At 52.3% G+C, this 21,768-nt stretch overlaps 2 protein-coding genes across 2 annotated transcripts; both read right to left on the bottom strand.

The window, feature by feature from the left end:
- Positions 1-40: 40 nt before the first annotated feature.
- Positions 41-8,178, bottom strand: MOV10 (Mov10 RISC complex RNA helicase). The gene is made up of 23 exons (XM_027659990.1): positions 8,150-8,178; positions 7,359-7,609; positions 6,435-6,531; positions 6,203-6,339; positions 5,884-6,122; positions 5,566-5,806; positions 5,210-5,332; positions 4,967-5,120; positions 4,733-4,887; positions 4,434-4,610; positions 4,204-4,351; positions 3,952-4,113; positions 3,754-3,857; positions 3,427-3,524; positions 3,216-3,335; positions 3,027-3,129; positions 2,702-2,825; positions 2,430-2,621; positions 2,231-2,305; positions 1,998-2,123; positions 1,753-1,841; positions 1,493-1,614; positions 41-1,311 (listed from the first exon to the last, which is right to left on the bottom strand). The coding sequence occupies exons 2-22, from the start codon at positions 7,490-7,492 to the stop codon at positions 1,500-1,502; spliced, it is 2,913 nt and encodes a 970-aa protein (XP_027515791.1). The 5' UTR covers positions 7,493-7,609; positions 8,150-8,178; the 3' UTR covers positions 41-1,311; positions 1,493-1,499.
- A 1,573-nt stretch (positions 8,179-9,751) lies between these two features.
- CAPZA1 (capping actin protein of muscle Z-line subunit alpha 1) lies at positions 9,752-21,370 on the bottom strand. Its single transcript, XM_027659995.1, has 10 exons — positions 21,285-21,370; positions 16,650-16,713; positions 16,337-16,388; positions 15,450-15,513; positions 13,959-14,165; positions 13,487-13,566; positions 12,994-13,072; positions 12,430-12,501; positions 11,822-11,884; positions 9,752-11,307 (listed from the first exon to the last, which is right to left on the bottom strand). The coding sequence occupies exons 1-10, from the start codon at positions 21,321-21,323 to the stop codon at positions 11,167-11,169; spliced, it is 861 nt and encodes a 286-aa protein (XP_027515796.1). The 5' UTR covers positions 21,324-21,370; the 3' UTR covers positions 9,752-11,166.
- Between the last annotated feature and the right edge of the window lie 398 nt (positions 21,371-21,768).

The raw sequence follows: 21,768 nt of genomic DNA on the forward strand, positions 1-21,768 counted from the left end.
GTGTGCTTGGGAACTTCAGGGTGATGAACTGCTCATAGACTTTTTATCTACAAGCAGCAAGGTGTTTATTTATTCAACGTTGGGAGCAAGCCAGCTAGTGCTGGTCAAGCTTGCTCAAAGGCACCAGTGCAAAATCAAGGTATTTATACAGTCTACATACATGATTACATATATATTCATATGATAACAATATCTAATCATGCATATTAATAATAGGCAGGGCCTGGGCGGAGCTTAGGGAGGTGCTTTCCAGATTCTTTTCTTGGTACTGAGTTTTGGTGGTCATTCCAGCCTTCCACCTCAAATTGGGGGTCTTTTCTCTCTCACTTTGACCTTCTTACCTTTCTATTGTTAATGTCCCAGCTACTGAAGCTTGCAGAAACCCTTGGCTCTGAGCCCTTTTCTCCTATTCAAATGTCTACCTTGTCTTAATTTATAACCTCTGGGTTGATTGTATACTGTTTCTAGCATTCTTCTTATGATTAGGTTTAGGTCCAGTAAGCAGAACAGAACAAGTCTTAGCAGCACAGACAGAACAGGTGTTGGGAGGGCTTTCTCAGCAGAGCAAGAGACCTCAGTTAACTCTTTTAGGCCTGGTTCTCGTTTCAGGTAAGAGCCAGGAAGCAGTTTATGTGGGAAGGGCTGTGCAGGAGCTTCCCAGCTGTACCCAGTCCCCAGATGATGGGCATTGCTGTCACTGCTGGAGCCATCCTGGCTCTGGAGCAGGTCAGGACAGGGCTGCAGCGAGCCTGTCCCTGCTCCAGCAGCCCTGTCATTGTGGCAGAGCCCCAGACTCAAGAGATCATTTTTCTGTAAATATTTATTCCAGGGAAACAAAGTGCCTGCCCAGCCATGCCAGCTCTCAAGCCAGGCAGCTGCCCAGTTAAGAGCTGAGCCACGCTGTGGCTGGCCAGGTCTCTGCCTGCCCCAGTCACCCACCACAGCAGCACTGGGCTCCCCTGTGCACCCACTGATGCCCTTTGAAGGCTTAAGCCTTTCACTGAACAGTGAGACCAGTCACAGAGAATTGTTTTGCCACAGCTGTGTCAAAAACTGGTTAAAATGGAGAATGGTCCCAGTCCAGTCCTGGGGTGGTCCCACTCCATAAGGGGAGGGGGTTGCCCTGTGGTCTGTACCAGGGCTCCTGGCTGGCAGGAAAGTCTTGGCAGTATCCTCTGGTCCGGTGGGTTCAGCCCCAACTCTGCAGGGATGCACAGAGACAGGGGGAGTGCAAGGGCTGCTGCAGGCCAGGGGACAGGCTGAGGGGGCTGGAGCTTCATAGGGCTTCTCCTCCTTTCCCATGTAGGTTTCCTGCAGAGAAACCTCATGGCAGAACTGGCCCCCGAGTTGAGGGTAGGGACAAGCAACCCCTAAGTGAGGACCCATCCTAAGCCCTGTCACATTTGGGGCAGGAGTAGCCTCCCAGTGCCTCTAACCCTAACCCTGGCTGTGCTGGTGCCCCAGGGTGCTGGCAGCTGCCAGCCCTACTCACCTGGGTGTTAAATGTTGAGCCTCAGCCCCTGGAGGTCGGCAACGAGTCTATCCTGCTCTGTGCCCTCACCCTCGTAGGGGAGTCCTGTATAGCCACCCTCTTCCATGCAGTACATGAGGAACCTGCGGGCACAGAGCCAGGGGAGAGTGGGCAGGAGGTGGCACTGGCCCTGCTGCTGCCTGGCACTGGTGTGTTGCCAGCAGCAGGGAAGAGCAGGCACCGGTGACAAGAGTCTGTGGCAGGGGCCAGGAACAGCTCACCTGTGCCAGTGCTCGTCCTTGCTGAGCACAACCGGGTTGCCCACCACGATCAGCAGAGCCTTGGCCCTGGTGAGGGCCACGTTGAGCCTCTGCAGAGGACAGGCCGAGGGGTGTTACCTGGCTGCAGCACCTCTCGCAGCCCCACCTCGGTGCAGGCAGCTCTGCTGTGGCACTGAGTGCCTGGGGCAGCCCTGCCTGCCTGCAGGAACCAGGGGGAGAGGGGTCTGCTCGGGGCAGTGAAGTACCTTGGGGTTCTTGAGGAAGCCCAGCCTGAAGGTCTTGTCGAACTGCAGGTACGCGCTGCAGCTGCGCACGGTGGAGATGAGGATCACACGCCGCTCCTGGCCCTGGAACTCCTCCACGGAGCCCACCTGGGGCGGGGACAGCCGGTGAGGGGCTGGGAGCACCCCCAGACTGGGGCTGGCAGGGCTGCCTCCTCCAGCAGCAGGGTGGGCTCCTCTGCATGCCCAGGACTTACCTTCAGCTGGCTGATGTCTGCCAGCCTCTTCAGGACGGGGTCCAGGGAGGTGATGGCTCTCCGAATCTTTTCCACCTGGGGGGAGACACGTGGCAAAGTCCAGCCACCACAGAGCCATTCTTGCCCATCCCATTCCAGTGTCCCCTGTCCCCTGGGGAGGTCTCTGCCCGTGCCCTGCCTGCAGAGCTGTGCCCCTCACCTGCTTCCTGTAGGGAGAGATGATGCCGATTTCCTTGGGGGACACAGTGGGACAGCCCTTCTTGCCCTGGCTCTGCAGCAGCTTCTTGAGGTAGTCGACCAGCACCTCGATTTCGGCCGTGTTGAAGAACGAGGGGCTCTTCTCCTCTCTCTGGTCTTCCCCACAAACCCCATGGAAGATTATAGGGAAGCCCTGAGGGTGGAAAACGTTGGTCTCTGCTCTGCCTGCACCTTGGGGCTTCCCCCAGCCCCCTCCCTGCTGCCCCCCCTCACTTGTTTGGGAAGTTCCTCCCAGTTGCAATAGAAATTCCGGACATCCAGCCCGTCACTCTCGCACGCCTTCAGCTCGCTGTCGTAGAAGAGCTCGTTGGGGATCTTGAGGATGGCCTCGTGGGACCTGGAAGAGGCAGGATGGTGACCAGGGTGGGTGCCATGGGGGCCCAGCACCCTCCCAGGCACTGTGCAGGACAGCAGGTACACTCCCATCTCCCACACCAGCTGGGGCACTACGAGGCTGTGGGGGGGACACACACAGATCCTGGACGGGGCTGTGGTCACAGAGCAGCCTCACCCCTGCCTGCACCATCCCTGTCCCCACCTGTAGTTCCAGAGCAGTTTGGTGACAAACTGTGGGTCGTATCCTTCACTGGACTTCTGGTACAGGGGGTTGTGCAGCATCAGCCTCTCCAGCAGCGAGGTGCCTGTGCCCAGTAAGATCCCATGGCTCCCTGCAAGGCTGCTCAGCCCCCCCGGCTCTGGCAGCACTCCCACTCCTCTCCCCACTCACCCAAGCCGTGCTCCGTGGCCAGCGGGGAGGTCAGGACGGGGCCAAGCTGCTTGGGGTCTCCTGCCAGCACCAGCTGCCCCCCGGTGGGGTTGGTCTTCTGGTCCATGGGAGTCAGGAGCCCTGGGAACAGGGAGAGCTCAGTGGGGGGCAGGGGGGACCCCGGGCCGTGCAGAGATGCTGGTCCCCCAGGCAGCAGCCGGGCACCACTCACCGGCAATGGCGACCACACTCTCCGGCTCTACCGCGTGGCCACACTCGTCGATGAAGACGTGGGAGAAATACCCAGGGGGGAAGCTGGCTGACACCAGCCTGGAGGAGAGGTGGAATGGGGCTGCCTCAGCACCCCTGCCCCACCTGGCCATCCTTCCTCTCCTCTCCTTCATCCTCATCCTCCTGCAGAGGAGAGGTCCCCCCTGCTGCCTGCCCTCCTCCACCCCTCCCCACTGAATCCCCGAGGGGCTGCCCTCACAGCCTGGCTGCAAGGCAGCCCCTGGGTCCAGCCCCTCGGGGTACTGGGGACAATCCCAGCTCCTCTGACCTTCCTGCTGTCACCAGCGTGGTGACGAGGATCCGGTAGCGCCCCAGGTACTCCTTGCTCGGGTACACGTAGCTGCTCTGCTCATCGTCCCAGTTGCAGCAGGGCTGGAATGCAGGCATTGGGTGAGGTCCAGCTCTCCTGGGGGCTGCCAACCCAGATGTGCTGGCAGGATGCAGGGCTGGAGGGGCAGGGACCTACCCTGATATCAGTGGGCACCTCCCTGTAGTTCCTAGAGCTGGCGATGAGCCTGTAGACATTCCGAGGGGGGATGTCCGTGATGAGGCGCTGGCACAGCAGGTCTGCGGCGCTGTTGGAAGGGGCACAGGCCAAGATCCGGGCATCCTTGAAGCACGTCCACACCTGGGTGGCAGGAGGAGGTGACAGCACTGAGCTCCACATGCCAGTTTCAGCAGCAATGCCCGGGGCTGGACCTGGGCACCGGCCACTCACCTGTTTGATGGCCTCCACCACAGTGACCGTCTTGCCGGTGCCAGGGGGGCCGAAGATGAGGTAGGGGGCCGGCCGGGACATCCCCGTCACGATGTGGGTCACGGCCCTGCACTGCTCCTCGTTCGCCTGCAGTTTGCGGTCGAACCACCTGCGGGAGCAGAGGCTGCGCTGCCGGTCCCCGCCCCCTCCATCCCCTCGGACCCTCCCGGCCCGCGGAACTGGGGACTCACCGCGGCTGGAAGGGGCCTGGGAAGAGGGACATGTGGCAGGAGGCGGAGGGGAAGAGGAGGCTGGACAAGCCGTGGCGCATGGCCAGGACGACAGCCCGGTGCTGGACCCGCAGAGGCAGCCGGCTGAAGGTGAAGGTCACGTCGAACTTCAGGTTCTTCACAAACTTACTCAGCATCCTGGGAAGGAGTGGTGTGAGCAGGGCAGGTGGACACTCCCCCCACGCCCTCCCGGCCCTTCCCAAGTGGCTCCCGGCCTCCAGCACCTCAGAGTGGGGCTGCTGAGGCCGGACATCACTCACCTGGGGGAGAAGCCCAGCTTGACCTTATCCAGCTCCACGTTGTGCACGTAGCCCTTGTACTGGAGGAGCGGGGAGTGGTCCCGCTCGCTGCTCAGGTTGGCAAAGAGGTGGTCCCCCCTCAGCACGGACGGGCGGTTCTCGGCCACGCCGGGCACCTGTGCCAAAGGGCTGCTGTGATGCCAGACCCACGGGAGCCCCAGCACCCCTCCCACCCCCCTGGATTCCCCTACGCACGTCGAGGACCAGCAGCCCCCTCTCCTGCACCATGGTCACGTCCTGCATGTCGTAGCGCCGGATGTCCACCTCCATCTGGATCTCCTCCAGGTACAGCAGCTGCTGGAACTTCTGCTGGTAGTTGTCAGCCTGCAGAGGTGCTTCCAGCAGCGAGCTGTGGGCAGCAGGGATGTCACTGTGTCCCAGAGGCACCTTGGCTCTGGGGGGGGCAGCTTGGCATTGCCCCCAGCCCTTGGTACTCACCTCATGGTAGCCCAGTTGGAGCTGGCACTGGTGCTGGGTCCGAGCAGGATCGTGTCCTTGAGGTTCTTTGGGTACTGGTAGGTGCCCAGAGGGATTTCCGTCTCCAGTTCGTTTCTCAGGGAGCTGGGTGGAGGAGACAGCAGTGCTGCAGGGACTGCAGGGCCAGGCTCCCCCTGGGCCACAACCATCCCAACAGGCAGAGTGTCCCCAGCCTGCTGTCACCAGCCATTGCACAGGGATGAAGCACTTTCCTGGGGTGCCAGACAGCTCGGTCCCAAGGAGCTGAGCCTTGTTCTGGCTGGAGAACAGGCTGGGCCCCTCTGCTAGGGATGGCAGCAGGTGACTCTGCCACATACCTGTCGGGGGGGATGCCTTCCTCGGTGATGACGGTGACAGGGCGCTGGAGGCTGGCCTGGTAAGGCTGGTAAGGTGCCGAGGGCCCCAGGTCCTTGGCCAGCTGGCTCTGGGCGACGGCAGCGACGTAGCGTGAGATGCTGAAGGGCCCGTTGGGCTCCTTGGTGAACTCGAACACCAGCACGACGGGGAAGTGCCCGTTGCAGGAGGTGAGGCACCGCACCTGGATGGGGTACCTGCCACCTGTGGGGCCGACAGGGGAGCGTTGGGTCCTGCAGCCCCTCCAGCAAGGCAGGGGATGGGGCAGGACGGGACCTTACCCGGGTGGAGCACCAGGGACTGTCCCTGTGTCACCCCTTGCTCGTCGCTGAAGGACAGCGCCGGTGACTGGTAGCGTGGCTGGACCCGCCGCAGCGTCACCTCCTGCGTCCCATGGTTCTGCACCTCCACAGGGACCGTCCGGGGCCTGCCCCGCTCCACCGGGAAGCGGATCTCCCCGTTGCCCTGGTCGTACTCCGAGACGATCTCCACGCCGTGCTTCCCGCTGATGAGCTCGGCGCTGCGGGGAGGGAGGGTCAGGCTTTGCCAGCTGGGGAGGGGGTTTGGGGGCTCTCCAGGGCAGGGTGCTGTCGGTCATACCGCTGCTGGGCGTAGCTCCGGGGCGTTTGTGGAGTGGAGCTGGGCTGCTGCTGCCCTGAGGCAGAGGTGGGCTGTGATGTCTGTGCATCCGCTCTGGGTCTCCGGTACTGGTCTGCCACCACCACGCGCCTCTTTACCTGCGAGGAGCAGCCACCGTCAGCCCCGGGGTCCTGCCAGGGGTCCCGTGGAACCAGTCCCCGTGGGCATTGCCCCAGCCAGGGGCCTCTCTCACCGTCTTGAGTTGCACCACCTGCCCCCGCACCAGCGCCCGATGGGTCACCCTCAGGGCATTCAAAGTGCAGGAGAAGTTGGGAGTCCTTGTGTCAGTCCTGCAGAGACAAGGGAGAGGTTTGTGAGGGACAGAGCGTGGCAGGGCACAGGCAGGAGCATGGGCAGCTGAGGGGAGGTAAGAGGGAAGGTGAAGCAGGGCAATGAGGCTGCAGTGAGGGAGCTCTCAGTGGTCTCCTCTGTGCCAGGAGAGGGAGAAGGACTTGGGTTTTCCACTGGCCCGTGCAAATCTTAGACCCCTGCAGGCTGCCCCAGCAACTCCACGCTGTGCCATGGCCATGCCAGCTGTGCCACGGCATCACTGCCTGGCCCTGCCAGCCATGCAGGCCCTGTCCCTGCCCCTGCCAGTGCTCAAGCAGCAGCTGGGCAGGGACTTCTCCCTGTCCCCAGATCCTTGACAGAAGATGCCACCCAGAGGGGTCAGCCCCCTGCACAGCCCCAGGGGTTGAGGTGGCATAGATGGGGGCTCCTCTAAGGCACAGCCACTGCACTCCCAGCAGTGATGACTCCTCAGGTACCTCCTCCTGCAGCCCGGGGCCCACCCTGCAGCCCACCAGTGCCCTGAGCCCCAGCTTTGCCAATGATTAACAGCGGTGATGTTGCACAAGGGTCAGTGTGAGCGGGGTCAGCAGGGTCAGGTGGGCACTGTGGAGGGCAGTGGGTATCCAAGGCCTTGCCCAGGCAGCTGCTGGGGGTCCCACAGAGCTGGGATCATCCCAGCAGGGCTGTGGCAACACGGAGGGGCTGGGGGGCCCAGTGGTGCTGCTGAGGACTAGTAACACTGGTCAGGCACTGGGCAACGCTGGCGGGGGGGAACGGGAGATGCTGGCCAGGGGGACCGTCCCAGCTGCCCGGGTCTGGCTCTCACCTGCCCCGGAACTCGAGGTTGTAGATACTCCGCAGAGTTTCCCGCTGACACTCCTGCTCCCGGCCCGTCTCCTGCAGGAACTGCACGAACTGATCCCCCCACTGCCTGGCCTCAGCCACTCTGAACCGCGGCATGGTCGAGCAGAGCTGTGCCGAGCTGTGCCGAGCTGTGCCAAGGTGTGCCGAGCTGTGCCGTGCCGTGCCGACCTGTGCCAGGTTAAGCAGAGCTGGGCTGGGCTGGGCTCACCGGGGCTTGTTCAGGGAGAAACGAAACCGAAAGGGGCCGTGAGCCCTCGGGACCGCCCGCCCAGACCGGGGGGGGGGGAGATGGGGAGGGATCGTGGGGGCGGCTCCCGCCCGGCGCCTCCTGTCCCGCAGCATCGCCCCGCGCCCCACGGAGGGGTCCGGCCGCGGGGATTGCCCTGGCTGGGTGAGGAGGGGTTGTGCCGGGGGCTGACCCACCCGGGAGCCCGAGGGGACGCATCCCCCCCATCGCAAGGTGACCCCAGAAATGACGGGCAGGTGCCCAGCCCGGGCTGCGCAGTGTCAAAGGTGGGGGCTGGCTGTCACCCCACCCCTGCAGCCCCCCAGCAGTGTTTGCCCCCAGGGTGGGCAGCAAACGCTGCCGGCCCCCACCTGTGCTGCCCTCGGGGCGGGGAGGTGCCCAGGTGTGTTGCATCCATGGATCCAGGGGGAGGGACGGGGGGCTCCCAGAGCTCCAGCTGCTCTATAAAGAGGGAATCAGCAGCACCAGCTGCCGGTTTCTCTGCCTCTGGTTTCCTGTGCTCTCACCTCCAGCCTGCCTGATGACGGTGGTGGTCGCTGAGCTGCTGCTATAAGACACCCCAAGCCCCTGGGACTGCTCATGGTGCTGCCTGGGTGCTGCTTTTGCCTCTCTGTGGCCCAAGGGTGCTGGGTAAGTCTCCTGTTCTTTCTTCCTCAGCTCAGGGTCTTTTCCTCCATCCCAAGCTCTGCCAATGCCCTCCCACTGTCCTGAGGTTGCTGGGAGGCTGTGATGGTGTAGGGCCCCTCACTGACTGCAGGAGGGCTCTGAGGCTTGAGAAACAGGGCACTGCCTTTGGAGGAGTTGCTTGCAAGTCTGTCTGTCAGGCAGAATGTTGGAGCTTTAAGTTTTGGTCTCGCAAACAGAGAGGAAAACTCTTTCCACGTGGGCAGAAGGGGAGCCTGGCTGCTCTCAGGGCTGGCAGGACCCATCCTGTGGCCCTGGGCAGGGCCAGCTTTGCCTTCCCTGGATCAGTTAAGCTGCAGTGCCTGCTGTGATTCATCTGGGGTCAGGCTTTGATTTTTGTACACTCCAGCAGAGCCAGTCCAAGATATTCACTGCTCTGGAGCTGCCTTGATCTCTGCTGAAGTCTCTGGTCTCCAGGAGACAACTGCTTTCAGGGTTACAATCCCTCTGGGCATGTGGCAGCCCTGGGCTGGCACTTGCTTGGTGCCCCAGGGACGGTCAGACATGCTGAGAGCTGCTTTTCCAAGGGAGAAATAAGGGTTGGGACTGGGACTGAGATAGCTGAGTCCGCTATTGAGACGCTGGTGGGAGATAGGGGCCAGGAGACAGGCAGGGACCGAGCTGAAGATTTGGAGAAGGACAGAGAGATAGAAACTCTCATTATTGCAGCTCTTAAGGCTGGAACAATAAGGGCAGAGAACGACTTTCAGTGTAACTAAGGAGCAGGAGAAGACCAGCCTTGAGGCTGATAAAAGCTGTGTTGTGTGAACAGCCTTATCTTGGGCCCTGGCTTCAGCCCCACATTCTTGGAATTGCTGCAGCGATTTCCTGGATGGATCCACGGCCACAGCCCCCAGCACGTGAGGCACTGGCACACACAGCCTTTCATCTCCCCGGGTGCTGCCGCAGGGAGGGACCCTCTCCCACAGACTGTCCTTGAGTGGCTCCGTGCAGGGCATTTTCCAGCCCTCCAGCACAGCCCTGCTTTGTCCCGGGTAGGATCCAACCAGGAGCGTTTCCTAAGCTGAGGGAGTTGTTACAGTTACGCACAGAGGATGAGTGGAATGACGTCTGCTGTCGTTTTCCAGGGTGAGGTGCTTCGTTAGAGCTCTGTGACTGTTTTTATTTCAATTTGGAAGCTCTCAGCCCTCCAGTGGCCATGTCTGTGGAGCAGGGTGGGAGCATCACCCCCGGGTTTGGAGTGACACCACCCCTCCTTAATCATGGAACCGTTAAGGCTGGAAAACACCTTTAAGATCACACCATGTTGGCCACTAAACCATGCCCTCAGGTGCCACATCCACACATTTTTGAACCGTTCCAGGGATGGTGACTCCACCACTGTCCTGCCTTCAGACAGTCACCTCTCCATCTCCCTTCACCAGGCACCAGCAGAAGTGAGACCACGAAAGAACAGACACAAATGGCTTTAAACAAAGACCAGTGTATTTGCACTAGACTAGTTGATACAGAGGATGCCTGAGGGATGGTCAGTCTCAACAGCAAATACAAATATATTTTATTTAGACAAAACTCACAAAGGATAGACACACTTATTTTGTGGTATTACTGTGCAAAACCTGAGGTGTGATGCACAGGCAGCCCCATCCCTCTCTTCCCAACCCCTTCCTCTGTGTATTTAAAAACAGGAAGACATGAGCCAGTTTAAAAACCAGGACCTGCAAGGTGGCCCAGTGATAACAAAAGTGCAAACAAAAGCGAAGGGAATTCACCAAAGGGGGTTAATTTTGCAGTGAATCCATGTTCTGAGCTCAGAGAAAGGCATATATGACTCTTCAACCTCCCCTTCAGACAAACTTGTAGGACTGCTAGTCTTGATGTTACAGGGAAAAAACCCAAACAGTAACACATAGCAAGCACGCAGAAGAGATTCATTCCAAAACTCCCTCTAAGTATGACAAGAAACTGGCCACAACTGAGACAAAAGGGAAAGGATTTTTTTCTCTCACTTTGGTGCAAGTTTATTTATTTTGTACACTATCCATCCATACACCTGTGATACAAATCTATGAACCTGCCACAAAGCATTAAAGCACAACATACCTATTATTCTGTAGACATTTGCATTTTTAATCACTATCCAGGTCCTTGTGGACCAGCAGTGAGTGAACACAGGAACTTGTTCTGTAAAAATGCAGATGTTTGGTAACCGTAAGGACACGAGAGAGGGGAGAGCAGAGATGTTCACTTTTAGGGAACATGGATTTTCAGAGTAAAAAACAAAACAAAAAAATACATCCCTGGAAGAGCTGGGTGAGTAGGGAGTTCTGTAAAGGATCCTGTAAACTTATTTTATACAGTAAAATCTAAGCCTGCAGGCCTCCTGCTTCGTGGAGGTTGGGAATAAGGATACACAAGGACTCACTGTCTTGCATTTACTGTGTCTTGCAGCATTTGTGAGCTGTTGGCAGGTTTGACAGACTCACTGGAGTACCTGGAGTGGTGTAATACAGGTGAGGGAATGCTCTGCACCCTCCTCTGGGGGTTACAATAGGGCTTTTCCAGCTAGGAAGTTTTCCAACCAGTGATTGAAAACAGCTATACCTCAGAGCCACGACAGGCTGAATTAAAATGACCTATTAAATGCATTACAACAGGAAGTTTACGTGGCAGGAAACACAAAACACAAAGACAACTCTATTTGTTCCACAGTTCCCTCTGAGGCTAGAAAACCTGTTAACTTTGAAAGCCCTAAAAAAAATGCTGCTCTGGTTTAGGAACCACCTACTTGGCATAGGACCACGTTTGTTTTGTTGGTTTGTTTTTTTTTTTCTTTTTTTTGCACACCACCATTTCACAGAACCTCCCTGCCCCTGCCTTAGGCATTCTGCATTTCCTTGCCAATCTTGTAGCTGAGGATTTTGTTCCAGTCGATCTTGGTGCGGGTGACAGGCAGCTGCCGGCGTAAGGCTTTGAAAGTGGTGTCTGACATGGTCTGGTAGTTCTCACTGATTGCTGTCTGCAAGGGCAAGACTTGGGTCAGGGCAGTCATAAGATAGTCTGAGAAAGCACAACTCAGTGGTAAAGCCACAAACCCCTTCCTAGAAGGTGAAGGCACACTATTAACTAAATTAATAATGCAGTCACCAGTGTGTGTAAAAGCAAAAGGGTGACTGAAAAGCACCTCCTTAGGTGTTTCACTGCCTTATCTCTCTCGAGTCACCTTGCACACAGGCTGGGACAATGTAAAAAGCTGTTGCATAAATTTCCTCTTTGGTATTTTTAGCTGTCACAATGGAAAATACTTTGACTCACCCACTCCCCTCCCATGCTTGTTCCAGGCATTGCTTGTAACCCTTCAAAATAACTACAAAGCAAACCTGATTCTTTCAACAAATACTACTGGCCCTTTTCTAAGTAATTCTTAGTCCACACCAGATTCAGCCAGAAGCAGAATTAGAGGTTGGTTTTCCACCAACGGTAAAGGGAGACTGATATGATTCCATGGTTTATTTAACCACCACTGATCTTACCTGGTACTCGTTTTCTGCATTTTCTATTATCTTAATAAACTCCTTAGCAGTCTGGACATCACTCTGCAAAGGAGAAGAATACATTTTCCTATGTTCAAGAGCAATCCACAAAAGCTACACAGTAGATTTCTTCTCAAGTGACAGGCTGAGTACAGATGAAGTGGGTAACACCAGCAGCTTGTGTTTGTAGCTGGGCTCCTTTCACTTGCTACACACTGGGTAGGGCCTGTGCTCCAAACTGGAACAGGGCTGCACCCTAGTGAGCAAAAGGGAAGTGGATCTTTGTGGTACAAAAGGGATTTTGCAGCTGTTGCTCCCTCTACTGTACTACAGAACTTTCTTAATTTCCCTTAGTGTATGTCTCTTACTGTTCCTTTCCCTTGCATGGTGATAGAAAAGCATTTTCTGTCCTCTTTAACCCAAACTTGTAACCTTTCTAATAAGGTCAAACTGGGATTCCCACGTGATTCTAAACACTGCACTGACTATTCACCCTAAAATTACTTCAAAGCCAAGAGAATGCAGTCACAGCAGTGTATGCTTTGTGAGCTGTTTAAGGAATAAAACAGCTGCTTAGCATAAGAAAAAAAAACTTTTAGCACACTTACTGACACCTGTACAGAGTCCTGGATGTCTTTATGACTAACCAGCTGGACGTTGCCATCTTCATAGTAATGGACCTGGACCAAGAGACAGAAGGCAGGTTATCATGACCCCTCACTCCACAATCCCTGGAGCCCCCAAAATGCTACCAGAATGGCACAACAGAGCATTGTGCCAGACTTCTCTGCTTACGTGGAGACTAAAAGCAGGATGGATTTTCTAAAAGGTTTCATTCTTTGTCAAGACTTTGTTCAAGATTATGTTAATGCAGTAAACGCCTAGAGTTGAGATAAGAGCAATTATAAAAGATTCAAGGTAGAGGTTTTAGCCCTATAAACTGAAGGAGACTTGGAGGCCTGTGGGGTAATGCTACAGAATAAACCACAGGCCAGATGGCAGACTATGTCTGAAACATTAGTTTTAAGAATTAATTTCTTGAATACTTTAATAGCTCCTGACCTGAGAAGGGCATCTCTGCTGCATTTCAGCATCTCATTCTGAACTGAATGCATCTGTGTAAGAGAAGCACAATGCAGCTTCTCCTGTTATTGCCAGGAAGAGCAGCTCACCTGGATTTTGAGCACTGCAGCCACTTGAGCTGTTGGTGGTGTGATGGTGAACTTCCACTCTGATCTCCAGCGCCCGTTCCTAAAAACAATCAAAGCATGAAAACTATTCCCCAAAACCTCTAACAGTAAAAAGAACCAAACCAACAAGTTGTTTCTGGTGTTGTCTTAGGACCAATAGTACAGCGCTCTACAGGGCACTGAGTTAAATTTGTGAAGGGCAGCTGAGCACAAAGCAGCTGCAGTACAGAGCAGCTCCAGTGTGTTTGTGCTCTGGAACATGAAAAGGGGTATCTATCCAACTCTGCTCTCCCTCTGGATAGGTCACATGGAGGGTTTTGGCAAGTGCCAAGGGGGCTGCAAGGAAAACAAGACTACAGAAGAACTTCTTGGGAAGCCCAAGAACACCTGCCCTTCAGACTTTGTCAGACCTAGGGGATGGGTTGGTTTGGGGACTAGCAAAGGAAGAAAACACACTGTGTTGAAGTTGTCTTACCAGAAGTTTTTGGGCTGGAACTGGTGGCTCTCAATACAGGCAATAATTGTCTGCTGCCCATCTATAGATTTACCATAAACCTGCATTTAGAAAAAGAGTTAAAAAGGCCCAAGAGCTGAGGAAAGCCAGTCTTATTCTCTGTTCTGCAGCGTGGTGGAGGCAGCTGTTGTGGTACCTTACGGGAACACATATCACTAATTACACTGTCCAACACCTCCACTGGCAGGTATTTCATTCCCTGCAGGTATGAAGGTGCTTGGCAGTGGTGAGCATGACAAAGAAGGTCTAATGCATCTTTAACACCCTGTGTATGCCAAGATACTTGCACCCTCTTTGGAACTTGTCATTCCAAAGTCAGCCAAAACACCAGTGAGGATGGAGAATTCCAACAGCTCTGCCCGGCCCAGAGCCCACTCCAGGACTGACTGACACAGAGAAATGAACTTTCAGGGGAACAAGATGGATACTCAACAGTACAGAAGCCGTTGGGATAATGATCTTTCACGTAGGCTCTCAGGGCACTGTCACAGGCATCTCTCCACTGCTTTAAACCCGACTCCGTGTCCTCAGGCTGGGGGTCACTTGCTTCTTTCCTTAAATGATCAAACTTAAAAGAAAGTTTGTTTCTTGGGTCTAAAAATCTGCCATTGCCCAGATCACCATGTTCTGTGATTAAGACCTGTAAAAGAAGTGAAATGAAGATACATTTAGGCCGCTATAAATGTGTTATTTTGCGTTTTTTCCCTATTTGGGTATCAGTGTTTCCATAGACTCTTTCATTGAGCTGTAATACTACATAAAGAAAGAGATTTTCAGTGATAATTTCAACTAGCAGTAATTGTAGTGAGGCTGAAGGTAACTCTCTGCTTTCCACACTAATACAGCCAGTTCTGGGTCAGAAGGCTAAGTGCAGTATAATAATAATGAATATTTTTAGCTTAAAGTTGGGCATCCTTACAATATAAGCAGGTGGTTTTGCTTTTAAAGTTATTTTTGCTGTTCTCCTCAATTTCTAAAGGAAACAAAGAATTTTAATCTGGAATTTACCATTTATTGCCATGCTCCATGTTGCAATAGTTCTCCTTTTGATCAAGAAGGGTACATAGATGTGGCTACTTCTGAAAAAGCACAAGGCACTGTATCTTCCCTCTCCTCTCTCTTATTCACCATAATTCTCTGACTTCCCAAATATTGATTTTATTGGGGTTTGCTGGGTTTCTTTGCAGGTTCTACTGTAACTTTCTCTTGTCAGAGCTATTTCTATGGACAGCCCTCTTAAAAATATCTGCCTCCCATGAATTATCTGGGACACCAGAAAAGCTGGGTCAGAGCTTGGCTCAGAGAACAGAACAGATGGTCAGGCAGCTTTCTGGCTTCTCTGTGCCTTGCTGCTTGTTCCCAAAAAAAAGGATAACAAAGGAAAATTGTTTTGCTGGTACAGATTGGATGGTATTAGGTATAATCATTTTACCAAATCAATGCTTTGATATCATCAAAGACACACCTTGTTTTCTAGGGTAGCTGGGAATGGATTAAAAATGCAGAAAATCAATCAAACTATTAAGAATCTACTATCAACTGTCAGGAGGAACTGTAAGCAAGTAGCAACATAAGGATTTGGAAGTTAGCTTTAAATAGACAGTAATCTTTAATCATTCATACTCTAAGTAGAATTCCAGGGACTTCAGCATGGAGCTCTAAGGAACAATGAATTGGAGTTACTAAGTAGTATCAGGCAGGACTTTAAGAGAACATTTAACCTATGCTTTGTTCTTAGAGAAGAAAGGTTGGTAATATAATGATGTGTGTGGGAAGGGGGAGAGGTGGTACCTTGTGAGCAGAAGGAGTGAGTCAGCTGCTGCTGATGTGGAGCTGTGAGTCAACCTCTTGATGAAACAACCATTTTTACTGCTTTTGCAGAGTGCAGTAATAAAAACCTCAGGTGCACAAAGCTTCCCCTTACCTGATCCTCGTACCCTTCTATCTTCACTGGAGTGAACTGATCCATGTTGTACTGTGCAAATGCACTGTGGAGGGTTAAAAGAACAGGAACTTTAGCTGTACATTTATTCTGACTCGAGAATTAAGTACATTCTGTGATTACAGGACGTGAAATTTCAGCCTAATTGGGCAAATAATGCACACACAAGAACTCTCAAAAGATTTTCAACACCTTTTATTGTTGATAGCTACAAAGCCCAGGTCTAAAGGCAGGGTTTGTTTAGTGATGACCAGGAAAGTACAGAGTTCAAAAGTAGAACAGCAGGAAGCCTGGGGGAATGTGAGCAAGCCAAGGCAAAACAGGAACACCCCAGCTACAATTCAGACAGCAGCAAGGTAAACAAACCAGCAGACTAATATTTACAACAATTTTCTTATGTAAAGACCTGTTGACTGACATGTCACCTAGCTTGAAGTCAAATCTTAGCATCAAAAAGCTTGTATGTGTAATCTTTAAGCATCTCCTGATGAGGCTGTGGAAGTAAACAAGGTCTTCTGAAAGCTTTTTATTGAGGGCAGTTCTTTCTCTAAATTTAGGCTACGGATTACTCAGTATTTCAGGCTCCACTTGCTTTACAAATCATGAGCACACACTGCTGCTGCAGCAGAGTTAAACTTTTTGGCAGGGTGCCTTCCTGTCAGTTTTATACAGCACAAATCCCAATTTAGGGCTTTTAAAAAGAATCATCCACACCTTTCATTATGTATTTTGTTGGAGGTGTGGTAAGGAAGTACAGAGGATTGCTCTCAATACAGCAAATGGCCTTCTTTGTCACAGAATGATGGGTGCAAGAAAACATAAGAATATCTGATGGTAATTTGACTTGTGTTTGAAATTTTAGGACTTACTGTGCTGCTCCTTCCCTGAGAAGATTGTCATTGTTGAGCAATAACCGGACATCTGAGGAAGAGAGGGTTCAGGTGGGTTATTGGGTTTGTTTTGATCAAATGTTTCTCTTTATGCATTTCATTTTCAACTGTACAAAGGCAAACATTGAAATGATTAAATCACTTCATTAAGGAGATGTAGTCCAGGATGACAGCATGTTTTTCCTAGCCACTTCTTAACCTTAAAAGCAGCGTAGTGTGACACAGCCTTAGATTTTTGTAACAGATAAAACATGAAAAAACACTACAGATCATTTTTTCCTTATTTACTTACCATTGAATACTTCATTGAACTCCCCAGGGGGTGCATGAGTGATGAATTTTGCAGCTATACGCACCTACAGTGGAGCAGAAAAGCAATTAAAGACAAGATAATGTACTGGGTTCATTCACTGAGTTCATACAGGCTCAAGCAATTCACCAACAAAACCAGCTCTGACAGTGATAAAAGGTGCCAGATGTAGGGAGAAATCTGGGCATGTGTTGCCAAAACAAAAACAGTCTCATAAGACTGTTCAAGGACGGGGCTTGGAGCAACCTGGAACGTGGAAGGTGTCCCTGCCCAGGGCAGGGGGTGGAACTGGATGAGCTTTGAGGTCCCTTCCAACCCAAACCATTCTGCTTTTCTGTGAAGATCAGAATTTTTTTAGTTTAATAACAATTCCAAATGTACTCAGCAAGTTGCAAACTTCACAGGGGCACCTGTAGAAGTGTGAACTGTCCAACCTGCACAGTCCTGACCTGTTTAAGGACTATGAATGCTGGCCAGCCACTCTGTGTGTGTGGATGTGTTTTCCTGATCCTTGCCAGTAACCAGACACCCGAATACCAGGGCTTAAAAAGAACCAGGAACCAGGGTAGTAAAAGTGAAACTGTAACTCCAGCACAACAGAGGAGTGTCTGACACATGTTGCAGGTCATTGAGGCAACTTGTTTTTGCTGAGCCCTGGCTGCAGAAGTCACTGCTCCACAGGAAACAGTGTGTGAGGGAGAAGCTGATCCCTCTGGAAATGGAGCATCCTCTCAGCTTTGCTGCAGTCCAGCCATGAACTGGCAGGGCAGTGGAAGAATTCAGGCATGTGGAACTGGGAGTGACACAATAAATAACTGAAAAGGCCAACTCTGAATGTCCAGAAACTTTGAGGCTGGGAAGGAAAAATCCATTCTCTTCTAAAAAAGGTAACAAACCCCCACTGTGTTTGGAAATCCAATATACATGTCTTGCACTGTTAGAATTTAGGTGGGCAATGTATTGATTCCGTTGGAATTAGTAAGAGTTTATGGTTTTCATTATCAAATCTTTTATGGCTTTTACAGGACCGAAGGGAATAGAAACATCCTGGAAGAAATGAAACAGGAAATGTCACAAAATTAAACCTCTCCCTTAGAATAATAAAAATGTCACATTTCCTCTGATAAGCCCAGTAACAAAGCTGAGCAATGAGCCTCTCCCACCCAATGAGACATTTATTGAAAGGGACTGCAGAGCTGCTCATTACCACTCTGATTACTTTCTACTTTTCATTTTGAGCAGCAAAACAAAGGATTCTCCCTGTGCATCCAATTGCTTCAGCTGAGTTATTGCCAGAGCTGGAAATAACTCACTTCTCTCAACAGTCCCCCCCTGTTTCAATTAGAAATTGCTGTTTGTATTGTTTGTCACATAATGATTTAAAGCAAGAAGTGGAGGGAAATAAACACCTTTCCAAACAAAGGGTAATTGCCTTATTCCAGTAGGATCAAGTGACAACTCTGCCTTAACTGGATTGAGCTTCAGATAAAAATAGATCATCTTCCAAATTAGCATCTATTTCAAAAAATAGATACATTCTTTTGTGCCTGAGGTAATTAAGCAATACAAAGAAAAGATTAGACAGACAGTAACTTGTGTAATTGATATGGTACAGAATGTCAAACCAATTTTTTTCCTCTTAATTTTCTGGTTTCCGGTTGGTAAATGTACAGCAATTCTAAAATTGGAGCTCTTACTGTTTGAAAGCTTCCACTGTTTAAAGAGCTGTAATGAGGACACACTGCTGCCACAATATTGTCAATTTTTAGTCAGGAACTTGGGTGGTGATGAAGGCAGCCTGGCAGTAATTAAGAGGGACCCTGCTGCTCTGTATCCTCTGTGGGCTTTGCTCAGAGCCAGCCCTAAAAAAGATTTCTGAAATGACACCCTGTGCTTTTCTGAGGCAGTGCAAGTGTAAGCACAGCACAGGGTATCACTGTGCTGGAGCTCTCACAAATATCTACCACTCCTGCCATGCACTGGATGAACAAATTAACTCCCTGGATGAACAGATTCCCTTTTATTTCTCCATATATTCCTTTATAAGGCTCCTAAAAGCCATAAAATTTAGTATCTTACAAATTTATGCAATAATGCTGTGGATGCAGAACATGAAACCCTTGTAAAAGGGGTCAGTGTTTTAATAGGTCGAGTTTTAGATCAGTGGATTCTTGTAAGAAAATCCTTGTGGGGAAAAAAAAAGCAAGTGTTACATGAGATATTTTTACAGTCTTCCACAAATTCTCTCACTTGGAAGTGAGAGAAAAAAAAAATCAAATCAACACAGAAAGGCCTCTGCACTTCAATCAGGTGCTGCTACAAACCCAGTTCTGAACAAAGCAAAGGTTGCAAGTGTTCACTTGGATAATTATCCCTCGCCCTGCCTCTCTCATGGAGCAATAAAACACAAACCATTTCAGTGCAACTCTTGAAATCAGGAGTGGGGTGCAGGAAGCAGGCTGGGTGGGGAGTGATCAGTTTGAAATGTGAAGCCCTTGCACGGCTGTTGGGTTTCAGAGCTGGTTTGCAGCAGGGAGGTGTCAGGATGTTCCTCTGCAGAAGCACCAAAATAAGAGTTTCTGCAACCTGCCCCATTTCCTGCCCCTGGGGCTGTTTCAGGTGCCATTTCAGCCTGAAACAGGAACTTCCTGCTTCTAAAATGGGGAAAAGGCTGAGGGGGAGGGAAGTTGCTCAGCTATCAGTTCAAACTGTCAAAACAGCAGCAGGGTGAACTCGAGCAACGGGGTTGATTGCAACTAAAATCGTGGAGTCCTGGAATGGTTTGGGTTGGAAGGGATTTTAAGGATCATCTCATCCCACCCCCTACCATTGGCAGGGACACCTCCCACTAGCCCAGGTTGCTCCAAGCCCCATCCAACCTGGCCTTGGACACTTCCAGGGATCCAGGGGCAGCCACAGCTTCTCTGGGAATTCCATCCCAGCCCCTCACCAACCTCATAAGGAAGACTTTCTTCCCAATATCCCATCTAACCCTGCCCTCTGGCAGTGGGAAGCCATTCCCTGTGTCCTGTCCCTCCATCCCTTGTCCAAGACCCTCTCCAGCTCTCCTGGAGCCCCTTCAGGCCCTGAAAGGGGCTCTCAGGTCTCCTTGGAGCTTCTCTTCTCCAGGTGAACCCCCCCAGCTCTCCCAGCCTGCCTGAGAAATGAATCTCTTACCTAAAATATGCCCACAGAGAATAAAAAAGTGAGGTTTGGAGCACTGAATGAATTAATTTTGTTGCTCTACTGATTTTTTTTTATTTTTTTTGCCTTTTTTTTTCCGCTTTAAAGCACTGGCAAACTCACACTTAGAAAATGAAACTTCTAGACTCATCAGAATAATCACAAAATGGACTCTACAGTCAATCTTTGCTGGTTGTTTCTCTTTCAGATCCTCCCTTAAGATGTCCTTTTCTACCTTTGCAAGGCGTGGAGCCACTTGGAATTGAATCAAGGTCTCAGTTATGTGCTATAAAGACCACGTCAATTCTGCTCTGGAATACTTATTTCAAACAACACCATCAAAAATCCTGACTGAAGGATGAATTGGACCTTTAAAGCTCTGCTTGTTTCACAGTGAATGTCACTGTATTAAAGCTAAAATTGGCAGTTCAAGGGAAAAATGAAAGCAAGGCTCCAGACTCAGAGGATCCTGGAAGCTCCAGCAGCCTGAATAGCTCCTCCTGAACGTTAAGAAACTAAATATAATGCTTTTATCATGTAAAAAAGTGTAACAGTGGATTTTTTAACTACTGTTTGCAGGTAACTGGTGTTACCTGGCAGAAAACGTGACCTCCTCGTTTGTTACACAAAGTCCAGTGCTGCTCACAGACAGTAATTTCCCTGCATTCCTCCACAAGAGGAACAATCTGCTCATTTCCCCCTTTCCTAAAATAATTACGGCTCTCTTTGGTTCTGTTTAGTCCTTTCCATCCCGTGCAATTTGTAGGATCTACATCAAAGCTCCCGCTGGCAGCTGAGGGAGCAGAAAACGCCCAGACACGCTCTGAGGCTGTTTAGGAAACGAAGGGGTCTCACAGTACCTCGGACACGCCGGGAACTTCGCTGATTTGGGAAACGAAGCTCAGAAAATACAATCTCAAAGAATCGATTAGGCTGGAAAAGACCTCCAGGATCATCGAGTCCACCCTGTGCCCGATCCCAGCCCGGAGCACGGAGTGCCACGGTCAGTCCTTCCTTGGACACCTCCAGGGCTGGGGACTCCACCACCTCCCTGGGCAGCCCCTTCCAGAGCCTGAGCACCCCTTCCAGGAAGAAATTCCTCCTGATGTCCAACCTGACCCTCCCACGGCACAGCTCGAGGCCGTGTTCGTTTTCGCTCGCAAAGCCGCGCCTCAGCTGCACCCGGGAAACGAGGAAATGGAAACGCAAAGAGGAAAATAAAACGCAAAGCGCTGCTTTGGTAACAAACAGCCGACTCGCGGCCGGTCCCTCACCCGGGCAGCGGCGGCCCGGCGGTCTCGGGGGCCCGCCTTGAGGCAGCCACAGCCCGGCCCGGTGGCTCCGGGGGAGCCTCCCCGCCGTTCCCCACGCGTTGCTTTCCCGAGGGCGGCGCTGCCGGCCCAGAGCGGAGCGGCCGCCGGCCCCCGCCTTTACCTTCTCCTCATCCGACACCCGCTCCTCCAGGTCCGCCATCTTGGCAGCTCCGGGCCCGGCCCCGCGCGGTGCATGCCGGGAGCGCCGCCCGGCCAGCCGGGAGTGCGCCTGCCGCCATCTTAACTGCGGGCAGACGCCGCGCAGCCGTCATCATTAGAGCTGGCGGGTTCAGGGAGCGCTAACCCGGGCAGCGCCATCTTAGCTGCGGGCAGACGCCGCGCGGCCGCCATCATGGAAGCGGGCGGGTTCAAGCCGGACCGGGAGCGCGGCAGTGGCAGAGCTGTCGCATCCCGGAGTCTCTGAGGCTCCCGCTGGTCACGTAGGGGATGCGAAGGCGCAGTAGCACTGGCGGGCTCCCGCCCCGGTCATCCCGTTGGCGGCGATGGCTGAGGGCAGCGGGCCGGAAGCGCGGGCGGCGCCATCTTATCTGCGGGCAGACGCCGCGCGGCCGCCATCACAAGAACGGGCGCGGCCGCCCGTGACT

Source organism: Corapipo altera, unplaced genomic scaffold (assembly GCF_003945725.1).
Source record: "Corapipo altera isolate COAL_440 unplaced genomic scaffold, ASM394572v1 77b, whole genome shotgun sequence".
Lineage (NCBI taxonomy): Eukaryota > Metazoa > Chordata > Aves > Passeriformes > Pipridae > Corapipo > Corapipo altera.